This window comes from Maniola jurtina, chromosome 17 (genome assembly GCF_905333055.1).
Source record: "Maniola jurtina chromosome 17, ilManJurt1.1, whole genome shotgun sequence".
Classification (NCBI taxonomy): domain Eukaryota; kingdom Metazoa; phylum Arthropoda; class Insecta; order Lepidoptera; family Nymphalidae; genus Maniola; species Maniola jurtina.
In genome coordinates, this window is record NC_060045.1 from 1,810,106 (window position 1) to 1,824,750 (window position 14,645).

Genomic DNA, 14,645 nt, shown 5'->3' on the forward strand with positions numbered 1-14,645 from the left:
GGGGTAAAGCGGCAGATATTGGAAAAATTTTCGTTTTACAAAAAAGGGCAATACGCGCAATTTATAATTTAAAACCGCGCGATTCCCTACGAGAGAAATTTAAGGAAATAGGTATTCTTACAGTAGCTTCTCAATACATTTACAATAATATAATTTTTGTACGACAAAATATCCTCAGCTACAAAAAAATCGGTGATTTCCATGACAGGCCAACTAGAAATCGTAATAAGCTCGCAACTCCTACGCTCCGCCTCAGAAAAGTGGGAAAGTCATTTGTGGGAATGAGTGTAATATTTTATAATAAAATTCCACAGTCAATATTAGACTTGCCTTTACCAAAGTTTAAAAAATCCATTAAAAGTATGCTCCTGGCAAAAGCATATTACACAATCGAAGATTATGTAAATGATAAAAAAGCATGGATTTGACTCGCTCCAGCAATGCGCGGGTCTGCAATTGCTTGTATAGTATAGAATATTATTGTAAATTGCACAATTGAAAAGAGCAACCGCCGAGTTTCTTGCTGGTTCTTCTCGGTAGGAACGGCATTCCGAACCAGTGGTAAATTATTTGACGATTCAAAAGCACTTGTAAAAGTTTATTTGAATAAAAATCTATTCTATTCTATTCTATTCTATAAATGCGAAAAGGTATCTGTCTGTCTATTACCTTTTCATGGCCCGTTTAACCGATTTTGACGAAAATTAGCTATAGAGATAATATCTAGCACCCGGAACTACTTTTTAACACGGAAAATACACCTAGAGACTAGGAAAACGTTGTGAGAAGAGACATCCCACTACCACACTAATATTATAAAGGCGAAAGTTTGTATGTGTGTGTGTGTGTGTGTGTGTGTATGTTTGTTACTCCTTCACGCAAAAACCACTGGACGGATTTGGCTGAAATTCAGAATGGAGATAGATAATATCCTGGATTAGCACATAGGCTACTTTTTATCCCGGAAAACCAAAGAGTTCCCACGGGAATTTAAAAAACCTACATCCACGCGAACGAAGTCGCGGGCATCGGCTAGTAATATTATAAAGGCGAAAGTTTGTATGTATGTGTGTGTGTATGTTTGTTACTCCTTCACGCAAAAACTACTGGACGGATTGGGCTGAAATTTAGAATGTAGATAGATTACATCCTGGATTAGCATATAGGCTACTTTTTATCCCGGAAAATCAAAGAGTTCCCACGGGATTTTTAAAAAACCTACATCCACGCGAATGAAGTCGCGGGCATCAGCTAGTACCCTATACATATCATACGTAGTTCGTTAATTCGCCCAACAGGAAAACGAACTCGGGCCTCGGTTACTGGAATCTGGATACATGCAGCGTGGAAAACCCCTGCAAGTTCTTAGCCAGTTAGCGGGAAGCGACGCTAACCTAAAGTTTACTCTCATCAGTTTATGTTGTCATCACTCAGTTTATGTTAACGAGGAATGAGCCTGACAGAATAACGTTATTTTATCCTGTAGCTGTCAGATGAATGACGTCACTATAGGGAACATAATTAATCCATTAAAGGATCGAGTGGCCCTGCACTTGAGTGGGTTTTGCGGAATGGGCCTGACAGAATGTCAGCTGTAACGTGACTAGCCTGTAGTTGACAGATGAATGGAATCTCTGTCGTTAGAATAAATCTGTCAATGTTTGTGGTAGCCCTACACACAGAATTATTGGGAATTACACGTGAGCGGGTTTCGCGGAATGGGCCTGAGCCTGTAACGTGACTAGCCTGTAGTTGACAAATGAATGGAATCTCCGTCGTTAGAATAAATCTGTCAACGTTTGTGGTAGCCCTACACACAGAATTATTGGGAATGGGCCTGACAGAATGTCACTAAGCTATAGTCTTGTTACTAACAGATAGAGGGCGTCTCTTTATGTAATATCTAAGATAACGGATAAATCTGTCAAAGTAGAGTATCAGGCAAATCAAAGAGCTCCAGAAAGCAAGATATCTCTTTATACCAAACTGGAGGATACCCGCGACTTCGTCCGCGTGGATTTAGGTTTTTAAAGATCCCGTGGGAACTGCTCGATTTTCCGGGATAACAAGTTGCCTATGTCAATGACAGGGACGCAAACTACCTCGGTAACATACAAATCGGTTAAACGGATGGGTTTTTTGGGAATCCCGTGGGAATTCTTTGATTTTCCGGGATAAAAAGTAGCTCCCGGGATATAAGCTAATACTGTACCAAATTTCGTCAGAATCGGTTAAACTGCCGTGAAAAGGTAGCAGACAGACAGACACACTTTCGCATTTATAATATTAGGATTTTATAAATATCCCGCGGAGACTCCTTTATATTCCGGGACAAAAATGTCCTTCCCCGGGCTGCAAACCATCTCGAATTTTGTCAAAATCTTGACTACAAATGAAAATCCGTGAAACGTGAAAAGCAGACAGACAGACACACTTTTGCATTTATTATATTAGTTTGGATATGAAAGTATGGATTACGAAATAAATAAAGTTTTTAATTTCACACAAATTGCGATATCAAATTCTAGGAACGAACGAGTATGACTTCAGACAAAGAGCAGAAACAAATCACGCAGAAGGTTGCGCGGGCGCATGCTAAGGTTAACTCGTATGAATGATGTCAGCGCAGAAACTGGCACGTGATTGGTCAATCTGCGGTGACGTCGAAGGGGTAAACGCACCGGATGATCTCATTACAGTACTTTGTACTTTGCCGCGGTTCACTCTTTGTTTTCAGTGAATCATGCTTTTTCATGTGAATTTCCTTATCTGTTTTTACTATGGCCCGGCTCTAACACATTGAACACTCGAAAAGAGCAACCACCGAGTTTCTTGCTGGTTCTTCTCGGTAGAAACAGCATTCAGAATCAGAAAAAAATAATTATTTATTTTGACGATCCAAAGGCACTTGTAAAAGTTTACTTGAATAAAAATATATTCTATTCTCTTCTATTCCACTATCGGGATTCCGGCAAATGATTCGCAAATTTTACGACAATTCGCCATTCGGCAAATCAACTGGCCTCGGTCTTAGATTAAGGATTGGTCTCCGCTTAGACGCTGACCAATCCTTAATCTAAGGACCACACTATTCGGAATGCACGTGATTTTCAAAAACCTAACTCCACGCGGATGAAGTCGCGGACATAAAATTGGGAAAAAAACTAGATATTTGCTAGATAACTTAGTATTTTTTGAACAGCAAGGATGAAAGATCTCGGTTTTCCCCAAGCTTTGATCGATAGCCAGCTGTACCATTTCAATAATTGTAGTGGCAATAATAATTAAGTGATTCTGTTATTATCACACGTTATTGTCGTCACTCAGTTGTTGTGCTATCAGAGATAGACGTCATGTTTCATGTCGTGCTATCAAGGTGTTATCTTTTTTTTTCTCTCTCTTGTCTGGCTTTTACAATGATTAGCCAATGTCAAGTTTGTTGTTATTTGTAACAAGTTAGTTAAACTATACAAGTATGGATCCTGTGCCGGCGCTCGCCGACATACGCACGGTACCCCCTTAGAGCGCTTTCCAGTCAGTTTTAACAAAAAAAAAACACTCCAAAAAGTCACAACACGCGCGCCAGCAAACGCCACCACAGACGAAGTCCAGGTGTTATCTTTACATAGCACTCGATGCCTCTAGAGTTTCCTGATTTCTGACGTCACCCAAAAGTGGAGTGAACAAGGGATTGAACCCTATATCAGAGTGAACTAGAGTAAGGATGCCTACCTACTCTCGGTATGATGTAGTATGATATTCTGTTGTTTTTCTTCAAATCCTAATAGGTATTACAGGTAGTCCCTTGGATGAATTTTATACAGTTAAATTTTGTTTTCCTAACGGAGTTAGCTGCGAACTTTTCTGCCCCCCGATTGTGTAAGAAAATCGTTTTCATGGTTATCGTTATCGTCAAGAAATTCTGCCCTTTGATTGGTTAATTCGCTGTTTACCTTTTTTCACAGCCAATCAAAGGGCAGAATTTCTTGACGACAACGATAGTCAAAGTCAAAATCATTTATTCAAAGTAGGTACAATTGTACTCCTTTTGATGACCATGCATATTATACGTTTTTCTTACATAATCGGGGGGCTGATTAGGTAGAGCGCATTGAAAACACTAATCAATTTGTATTTCAAATTAATTATTGAAATACTTGAAACTTTAGTCTTTCTTGAATTTTAGCTACATTTTACCTTCACTGAAATTGAAACATACAAAAAACCTTTGAAATATCTGACATTAACATTTCGAGATATTACGAGTATGTAAGCTGAAAGCTCGTCTCTAACTCTCTACGTACCTACTATGCCGGCTATTTGTATCGAGATTCTTGTTCTACGTATCATTCAACGTTATAGCATATACCTAACGTATGTTCCTACGTTATATTACAATGTCTCGACTACATACTCGGTTACTGACTCATCCATCCTGAATTAGGTAGTTGCTAGAAGTTAGTACGCGTATCGTTAACTGGAATCGTTCACTGACGCACGCATAAATTGTTATAAGTAGTAGGCGTTTTTAGAATACTTCAATATTGTGAAGCGGTGATAATAAAAAAAAATACCCGGCTGAGTTTGTTGCGGGCTCTTCTCAGATCGAAGCGCGTATGGAACCCTTGTAACTTAAGTTTTAAGTTTACGTAATTAATTATTTTATCTATCACGACACGATCTTACAAGATATGTAACAATTTTGAGGTTTTTTGGTTTTGAGTTTTGACTACAATAAGTAGGCACTTTAAACTGTGCTTTATGTTGCTAAGGCTAAAGATAGATTTTTCACTTCCTCTCTGGCACATTTATTGATAATAAGTGGATGAACCCGGATCGATTCCCGGTAGAAATAATTTGGGAATTTATAATTTCTAATTTGCCTCTAGTCTGTTGGTTCGTCTGCTTGGATTTAGGTTTTATAAAATCCAGTGGAAACTGTTTGATTTTCGTGACTGAGGGACAAATCCGAGCGTAGTCGCAGGCGGTTGCTAGTCTTGCATTAAAGTAGGTGGGTAGTACAGAAGGATCGCTTTCGTCGGATATTGCATTCTAGGGACGGAAATGTGAGGCTCAATCAATTCATCAAGTTATCGAGGCAACTCTCGCACTCTCGAGTGAATGTAACGCGATCTGACGTCCCGGTTATTGGCATTTGAACTTTATACCGATGACATATCAATAAAGGGTGGGCGCAATTGTTGTGTCGTAGGAATAGCTTTGTGGTGAGGCATACAGAACGCGCGACGGAACCTAGTACAACACCTGTAATGACGTATCATTTATCAAGTAAACCTAAGTGGTTTTTTCTTAGGGCCGGCGCACATATATGGCGGAGCGCAGCGCAGAGCTTGCCCGAGAAGCTTTCTAATCGCGTGACACATTATGCGAATTTGTACCAGAGAATGCGCGAGCACGCGCGGGACTGTGCGCGGATGCGCGAGCATCCGCACGGATACACAATTGATTTAAGACATTATTTCAATAAGGACAATGTCGATAATGTTTTGACTGTGAAAAATGCTCTGCACTGCGCTCCGCCATATGTGCCCCGGCCCTTAGTGTCCAAAACAGACTTCCCAAACATTCTATATTTGATAATTTAAAAAAAGTTGAGTAGTTACGAGCGGGCATACATACAGGATGGAACACCTGGATTTCGCGTGGATTTTTGGATTTCGCCACAGTTGATAAAAAGTCCTGACCCACTCATTGACAGATCCCTTAACACCCAGCCCAAGCCATCGGCTTTAGAAAGCTGAACTTTTACACAGATAGGTATTCCCTTACCTCAGTGCTCTAAAATATATCGAATCGATACAAGAAATTCTTACGGGATAGCGAACGAAGAGGATTTATATTTTGTACTAGCTGTGCCCGCGACTTCGTTCGCGTGGAATAGCTCTCAGCGCGCTTTATATAGCCACGGACGCTCAGGCGCGAGGCGTGTAGTACCTACGTACTCTGTACGTTAAAAATGTTCGCCGTGATTCTTTAAATTGACATAACTTTTTTATTTATGAACCGATTGACATGAAATAAACACTAAATGTTAAGTGAAGCTTACTACAATATATTAGTGAAACCCGTATCTAAATTGAATAAGCCGTTTCTGATATTAGCGTGCACAAATATACAGACAAACAGATAAAAAAAAAATTTCAATTTCGGGTTCGGCATCGATATAATAACAACCCCTGCTACTTTTTTTTTATATATTTCCACTGTACAGACACCACTTTTCTACAATTTTATTATATGTATAGATAGATATAGATATAGATTTTCGCCAACTGGAGCCGTGGGCGATCACTAGTTTAATTTAAAAAAATATTGCCCTCGTTATTGGTAACATTACCCACTGTCCTTGTTACAATATAGGCCAGGCTAACATTGACTGACTGCATTAATTACTGCCAGTTTTTGCATAACGATTGCCTGTTGGCCTTCACTACATACCTACCAGCTTACATTCCTTTTCCTACTACCTGAGTAACAGTAAACTTGTAACTACTGGAATATATTATAAATTAAATAAGTTAAGTGAGTTTAAAATAAGCATTGTTAATTATTATTTCGAAATTGATTAATTAGGATTAGTGCTGGACTACGGTCTCATTGTATGAGGAAGTAGGACTCAAGCTTTTTCAATACCTATCCCAATTTTTTTTTTTTCAATACCTATCCCAATTTTTTTTCGAAATTGTTGTTGAATTAGACTGACATTGAGAACTTTCTGCAATAGATTCGTACTTCAACTATGATACAACAAATGAAGGTTCCATTACACATTGGCCCAATGCGTGCGGTAAGCTTCGGCTAATGTATAAATAACTAGCCGATGCCCGCGACTTCGCCCGCGTGGATTTAGGTTTTTTGAAATCCCGCGGGAACTCTTTGATTTTCCGGGATAAAAAGTAGCCTATGTGCTAATCCAGGATATTATCTATCGCCATTCTCAATTTCAGCCAAATCCGTCTAGTAGTTTTTGCGTGAAGGAGTAACAAACATACACACACACACACACACACATACAAACTTTCGCCTTTATAATATTAGTGTGATGTTACTAAAGAAGAAATATTTCTTACAAAATATATCGGAGGGGCAATTATACAACCTTGTTACTAACATCTGCTAAATGCATTCGCCGAGTGCGTTAGGCGAATGCTTACAAGGCTCTATAGATTTTGCATTTCTAGGATCTTATCACAAATTGACCCCCCCGGCTATAGCCTAACGATTTTGAAAATTCTTTTTCTCAATGGGGTCTCTACTCTCTACATAAACAATATCGAGTTTCTAAATCCAGCGGCTTGAGGTGTGAATTACATTGTTTTTTTTTATTTAAGGGCTTTTATAGGTACCTATGTACATGTCAGCCCTATTATAATCTAATTAAATAAAAGAAAAACAAAATTCTTAACCTAACAAAATACCTATACAGAAAAAACTATTTAATTTTAATACAGATTCCGCCTCAAGTTTCCGAAATGAATGGCTATGTAAATTTTTCTTGTACTTATCAATAACAATTCAAACTCTTTCAATTTACTTTGTGCATTACATTGTTAATTGTCAGTTTCTCCTTATATCTCAGACTTAATGTCACCTTTTTTTGTTGCAGAGCGTGAAAAACTATTATTATTGGTGTTAGAGAAGCGTGAGGCGCTCGCAGGCGCTTCAAGGGCACAAAGCGACGACGATGTTAGCCTCTCCGACGAGGCGGGGGCCGACGCCGAGTCGGCCGACGTCAGCCGCTGGAGCGACGAGGCGGAGGCCGAGCCCGCGTCGCCCGAGGTCGGCCGCTGGGGCGACGAGTGGCCTAGTTGACTCGATGCGAGCGACATTGACTCGGGCGTGCACCACCTGACGCCGACACTACCGCCCCCGAGGTGGGCGACGCCAACGCAACCGATTCATTTAACGACGGAGCAGCATGAGGACCTCGTCGCCCGAGCAGAGGCGATATTGAGGTAACAGCGACACACACATGCCACTAACGGGTTCGATTCCTAGCAAGGACAATTCGAGGATACATAATTTTTAACTTGTCTTTTACCTGGTCTAGTGGAAGGCTTCGCCCGCTAACTACCACCCAACTTGCAAAAACTTACCAAGTTTAGCATTTCGATACGATATCACGTAGAAATCAATTAGGGGTATGGGTTTAATTATAAAACTGCCATACTTTACTCTTCCTAGTTAGCTCGCTTTCATCTTAAACTGTATCGTTGCTTACCACAAGGTAAGAGCGCAGTCAAGATAAACGTACGTTTTGTCGTATATGCACGAAGGCACATAATACTGAAAAGTGTAATCATCGTTCAAATGTCAAACATGTAAGAGGAAACACCATACCCTTCTGCATTTTATGCCTTTTTGCCATTATTACCTACTACATAATTTACATGTTCTGCTTTTATACGAAAAATGATTTTATCCATGTCTATGTCCATTTCCAGGTTCCTCCTCGTTTATAACAACTACGACTCCGTGAGCAACTTCGTGGCTTTATATGATGCGTTCCAGAAGAAGAAGGGGAATGAACCTTTGTACGGAATGTTTGAGAAGTATACTCCACCCATCATCAGGAGGAAGAAGACCTGTGTTGGGCTCGGCATGGAGCTGCTGCGGAGGTGGCGCGCGCTGGATGAGCAGTTCCCTGGCTTTGCTTCAGCTACTTCTATCGTATCGTGCGAGGAAGCCGTCTTAAGTAAGACAACGTGGCTAACTCTGTTGTACACATCTCTAAACTAAATTGAGAGATCATGATCATTCATGATAGGGACAGCATTATGAACAGATTTTAGTTTAGCGATTGTGTACAACAGAATTTTAGCATTAACCACAATGTGTATGCAAAACACCAAATCGACATCAATTAGTTAAGTTAATAACCATATCCAAGTGCTAACAAAAGTAGTAAGCAATGTTCGTAGATAACAAAATATAATTTTGCTATCTACGCACATCTGTCAGAATTTGAATAGGATAAAAGGGTTTTGAGAATTAATTTCTGTCCCATATTGGAGAAAAGTAATTTTTTTTTGTGTTCAGACGTGCGGGAGTACGTGTCGATGGGCGAAAGCCCGTGCTCCGTGGAGTACGCAGAGAAGGAGCACGTGCTGGTGTGCGTGCACATGCTCGTGGACGGGCGCGCTGGCGTCATGCTCGCCGACCCCGGCTACCATCTCGCGCGGCTGATCTGCGTGATGCATGACAAACTTTACCCGCATACAGGTTAGTCCCTTCTCATTCTGAGGTTAGACCCGTGCCCAACAATGGGCCGGCGATGGGTTGAGATAATCATGATAGGTTAGTTCCTAAAGTTCCCAAGTCAGAACTTCAGAGCGTCTTCCACAAATTTCTGCATGATGATGGTGATTAAATGCTTTTATTCCTTCCTGGAATTTAGGACTGCAGTAGTTGTTTTTATGTGTACTATGGCTACTAAGTACCTTGACGTGGTTCCACAAGAGTCCCTTTAAAGTTAAACGGACCGCTTCAACGGACCTCCTCTAGGTATACCTGGTCCGTCCTGGTCGACCAGGTCTCCTTCAACCGGCAGGCTGCCATTGGAAATAGAACTCCACGATAATAAAATAACATGTATACATAAAATAAGTCGCTAATTCGGTATATCCTATTTCTCTTTCAACAGGCTGGTTCACCCAATCCGAAGAGCCGACGTGCCGGAAGGACTTCGAGTACTGCCTCAACCCTCACAACGGCAACTACGTGGAGTGGCGCGAGCGTGTCACTCGCGGCGCTGCCGTCAAGTGCCAGACGTCACTCATATACGTGGCGCAGCCCTTCCTCGACTGCATTCTGATCACCGAGAAACGCAACCTGGTCTATAACTTCAGGTATATAAATAATCACATAATTCCCATTGGTATTCTATTTTGTTTTATCCCAATCAGCCTCGGCCTTCGCTCACCATCTAAGGCGACTGATGTTCCGTGGCAGTTCGCTCGCAACTATGGACCTCAAAGCCGAGCCTCCTTGCCCGGGCGAATCCTAACAGGTGTCTGCTACCTGGAATATGTATTTCATTTATTATTTTAAATTGGGTTGAGGCCACGCCTGTTCAACATCGACCTTAAAGGCAACTGGATTCGTCTTTACGTTGGTACTTGGTGTCAAATCTGGTGAGTGGGGTGTATATTATCCTGTGGTTTGGGTGTCATGTCCGATGCGTCATCCTCTTCGTTGTTGATACGGAACGTAGGAGCTCATAGGGAGATGGGACGCCGTTCGGTGGAGGATAGCCATCACATGATGTGACGAAGTTACAACGAACAAACTAGATGTCGCCACAGAGATTTCAAACACTCGCCATAGATCCTCAATGGCGCTAACGAAGTTTTCACCGGCGGCTAGATCGTACCATAATATTCTAATTCTAGTCTGGCGTTAGCTGCTTGAGGCGGCAAAATGTATAAGTATATTTTGGATTTTTAGCTACATTGTTCCATGTTGGTCCGGCGTAAAACAGCATAATTGTTTTTCCCCAGGAGCTTGCTAGCCCGAGACCGCAAGGGGCGGCTGGTGGCCGGGATGTACTTCCCGGTGGGCAGCCACACGGAGGACGCCGTGTTTACCATCTTCTCCGACAACGGCACTGAGAAGCGGAGGACCAAGTACAAGTTCAGCACCTTCAGGGAACCACACAATGTTAGTAAGGCATTTTTCACTTTTTATCCGACTGCGGAAAAGTATAGTGTTTTGCATTTTTGGTGACCTAGCAACTGTCACGAAGTCGCGGGCATAGTCTAGTCATATTATTGAAATCGTCAGTCTATGGTGGCGTTATCTTGGAACAAGATTAGGAAGTGTGAAAAAAAAATAGATGTAGCTACAAAATATGACTCATGTGGTGCCTAAATATAAATCGTTTATCGGAAAAGCCTTGGATTGCGTTAACGCAACGTACCTAGTACCTACCTACTAATCGAGTTAGCGGTGTTTTCAGTTCGGCAAATGTTTACCGTATTACCTCACCTAACAGACTTCCTTGTGCTTTTAAATATTTACACAAAATGTCATACGGGTACACTGTGTAGGACCTAGCTTATATCTATGACCGATATTTTTTTTCAACTCTTACAGGATAGTTCCTAATTCGCTACATATTGGAAAACTACCATAAATTCCTGAAACATTGAAATTTCCTAGTCCTTTCTCGAGGTGCCCAAAATTGAGCAGCGCTTACGTTATAGGCGCGTGCATACGACTTTTCGTGGTTTTTTGATGACATGCTTTGTACAAAATCCATACCGCTTCTCGTCTATATTTAATGCTAGTCCTTAGTAATCGCTAAAAAAAGCAGCATCATAACTTGCAGATTTCATAATTTGCATCTGTAAAAAGGTTAAAAGGTCGATTTTCAGGTAGTTTTAATTTTAACATCTTCCCTGACATATATGTGCCTTTCCCGTGCTTGCATAATAAACCGGCCAAGTGCGTGTCAGACTCGCGCACTGAGGGTTCCGTACTCGGGTATTTTTTCAAACATTTTGCACGATAAATCTATTACGCATAGAAGTAAATAAAAATCTGTTTTAGAATATACAGGTAAAGCCTTTTCATATGATACCCCACTTGGTATAGTTATCTTACTTTGAAAATTGAAACACATTTTAATTTTTTTTAATGATGTAACCACAAATTCGCGGTTTTCAGATTTATTCCTGTATTTGCGCTATAAGACCTACCTACTTGCCAAATTTCATGATTCTAGGACAACGGGAAATACCCTATAGGTTTCTTGACAGACACGACAGACAGACAGACAACAAAATGATCTTATAAGGGTTCCGTTTTTCCTTTTGAGGTACGGAACCCTAATAAATTGATGAACAAGTAAATAGCAGTTACTTACTTGAAAGCAGCATATTATTAGGTACGTCCGATAATGATAGTTCATTATGGCCATGGAACAGCTTTGCCAATTGCAAATACCACCTACTTTAGCCGCGTCCTCTTCATTTATTCAATCTTGATTCAATCGCTATTACTGGCTATTACCGCTTCGTAAACATTTCTTGTCAAACCGAACTGAAACCACTGTAATTTCTACATGAATTTTTAAGCATGTTTTGGTTATAATAACACCTGTTTAGGGCGGACTATTGGAAACGTCCTCTCATATTTTCAACAGACCTCACGAACGGTTCTCATAGTTTTTATAGGGACTAGGGTTACCAAAAATCTTCGATTACGGAAAAAATCACACAAAATGCTCGTTTCTTGCTTTTAAATTCTTTAGAGTTATTACAGGTTACGGAAATACTCATTTCTTTATTTTTTTGTCTGCTTGCCCTCCGAAAAGGCTGAACCGATTTTGGTAAGACTTTTGCAGTTACAAGACTGCGCAAGAAGTGATCCCGACTACTTTTTATAGCTAGAAAATTAAGCGTTCGGGGTTTTATAAAATAAAAATAAATCCTATAATCTATATTAATTTTAATTTTAATTAATAAATAAAATTGAAGTGTCTGTCTGTAATTTCGAAATAACTACCTCATATTAAGCTCATAGGGTTATTTGAACGATACCATAACTGAATCACTCGGTTTTAAAATTTTTGTCTGTCTGTCTGTCTGTCTGTCTGTCTGTCTGTCTGTCTGTCTGTCTGTCTGTCTGTCTGTCTGTTTGAAAAGGCTAATCTTTGGAACGGCTGAACCGATTTTGACGGGATTTTCACAGACAAATAGAGGATTGACCAGGGTGTATCATAGGCTACTTTTTTAACCGACTTTCAAAAAGGGAGTTGTGTTTTTCTTCCTATGTACACCGAAATCTCCGAGATTTCTGAACCGTTTTGCGTGATTTCTTTTTTAATCGATAGAGGAACTTTGCGACATTGTTTCATTGTTTGAAAATTTGGATTCCAAATCCTCAATCCTGATGCTGCAGGGGATCTGACCAATCCACGCGGGCGAAGCTGCGGGCATCAGCTAGTATATATATAAAATAAATATCTATAAAAGTTAGTAAAGCAGTGATAGCCTAATGGTTGGAACGTCCGCTTCCTAATCGGAGGTGAGGGGTTCGTGCCCGAGCACCTTTCGGAGTTTATGTTTTAAATATCGCTTGCTAGTTGCTTTGACGATGAAGAAAAACATCGTGAGGCAATCTGCATGCGTGCAGTTCTCCATAATGTTCTCAAAGATCTGCCAATCCGATGGTTTGTCATTATTAAAAGTTAGAATAGTACCGAGCTAAAACAAAACTTACTAAAATAAAACATTTTCCACCAGGTACAACACTCCGTATTAGAGGAACTCGAAGAAGTTAGCCTAAAAATGCGTTACAAGAAGCGTGGACTATTGGACCTTATCACCAAGCTGGCCAACATCATGGCGGACCAGTCCTTCATAGACCAAATGCTGGAAATTAACGACGACATTTGCCGCATGTATTTGTGACATGGCGGACACAAAATGGCCGACAAGAGAATTCAAAATGGCGCCCGTTGAACACAATTTGATTAAGTACGTTTATGTCTTTTAGATTAAGTTTGTATTTATTTACCAAATTTTAAAATCATTTTATTATTTAGAATACCTAACTACATAATAATTCTTGGTGACGGGTTGTATTCACGTTAAATTATGCTTCTTTTCTTTCGATAAGTATATCAATATTATTCTTATCGTAATATTTAAATGTATTTTTCGGTAAATTGGGTGCTTATTTAACTACAGATTTTATTGATTAAACATTTTCCCTCAACACTGAGTTTTATTTGACCTATTATTATGTCCCTTCGTATTCTAATTTCTATTTTCTGTCAGAACACAATAGGTAAGTACGTTTGGCGAATAGCTCAAGGATTAATTCATGATGCGGACTGAAATCCGAAAGGCCGGCTGTTCAAACACCTCCCGTTGCTTGCACTCTACGTACTACTAAAAGCATTCTAGTGTTTATCCTAACTTATATTCCCCTTTTCCCTCCAACTAAGTGCTAGGATTAGGTACAACAATAGTGCAATGTGTGGGGTTTGAACCACCGACCTTTCGGATTTCAGTCCGTCGCCAAAAGAAATTAGCCATTATATTCTTTAAAAAAAATGCCAAGGAACGTGTATACGCGCATACCAGCGCAGAAAATAAAGGTAAGTAGATATAGTACTTGTATTTATTTGTATACAGGATGTAATTAAAACGCTAGCAAAAACGAAGACAGCCCGGCTAGCATGGGCAGTAGATAAAAATTATATCCCCCGATTAAATCCACTGATGTCATACAAATCAGTGGATATAATCGGGGATATAGTTTTTATCTACTGCCCATGCTAGCCCGGCTGGTGATAGTACTGATGATTACTGATGAAATAATAGACACCATAAAAAAACTACGATTTTTTAAATACTTGTATTTTTAAAAGTTTACAATATATTGCAAACAAAACATCTGACTGACGCTAGAGGTCAACGAACGTTCCGTGAACAGGTCACTCGAAGTCAATAATGCGTCGTAGGTGGGGCTTTGACCCGAGTTTTGCACGCTAAACTGCAAACTTGCAAACTACAAGATAAGGCAAATAGTGATTGGTATTGGATTGCGTAATAATAACGCTAAGGTTTTGCTAGAGTTCTGGTTATACCTGTACAGTGTACATATTAATCTAA

General features: G+C 40.1%; 1 protein-coding gene across 1 annotated transcript in view; it reads left to right on the top strand.

Moving 5' to 3' along the window:
- The window catches only part of LOC123873997, a 26,052-nt gene extending 12,309 nt beyond the window's left edge, over nucleotides 1-13,743 (top strand). Inside the window, exons 2-7 of the mRNA XM_045919136.1 lie at nucleotides 7,628-7,976; nucleotides 8,466-8,716; nucleotides 9,061-9,243; nucleotides 9,665-9,869; nucleotides 10,521-10,680; nucleotides 13,269-13,743. Coding sequence (XP_045775092.1) covers nucleotides 8,563-8,716; nucleotides 9,061-9,243; nucleotides 9,665-9,869; nucleotides 10,521-10,680; nucleotides 13,269-13,436 — 870 coding nt within the window. The 5' untranslated portion in view covers nucleotides 7,628-7,976; nucleotides 8,466-8,562 and the 3' untranslated portion in view covers nucleotides 13,437-13,743. The remainder of the gene's footprint in view (nucleotides 1-7,627; nucleotides 7,977-8,465; nucleotides 8,717-9,060; nucleotides 9,244-9,664; nucleotides 9,870-10,520; nucleotides 10,681-13,268) is intronic.
- Nucleotides 13,744-14,645: the final 902 nt, after the last annotated feature.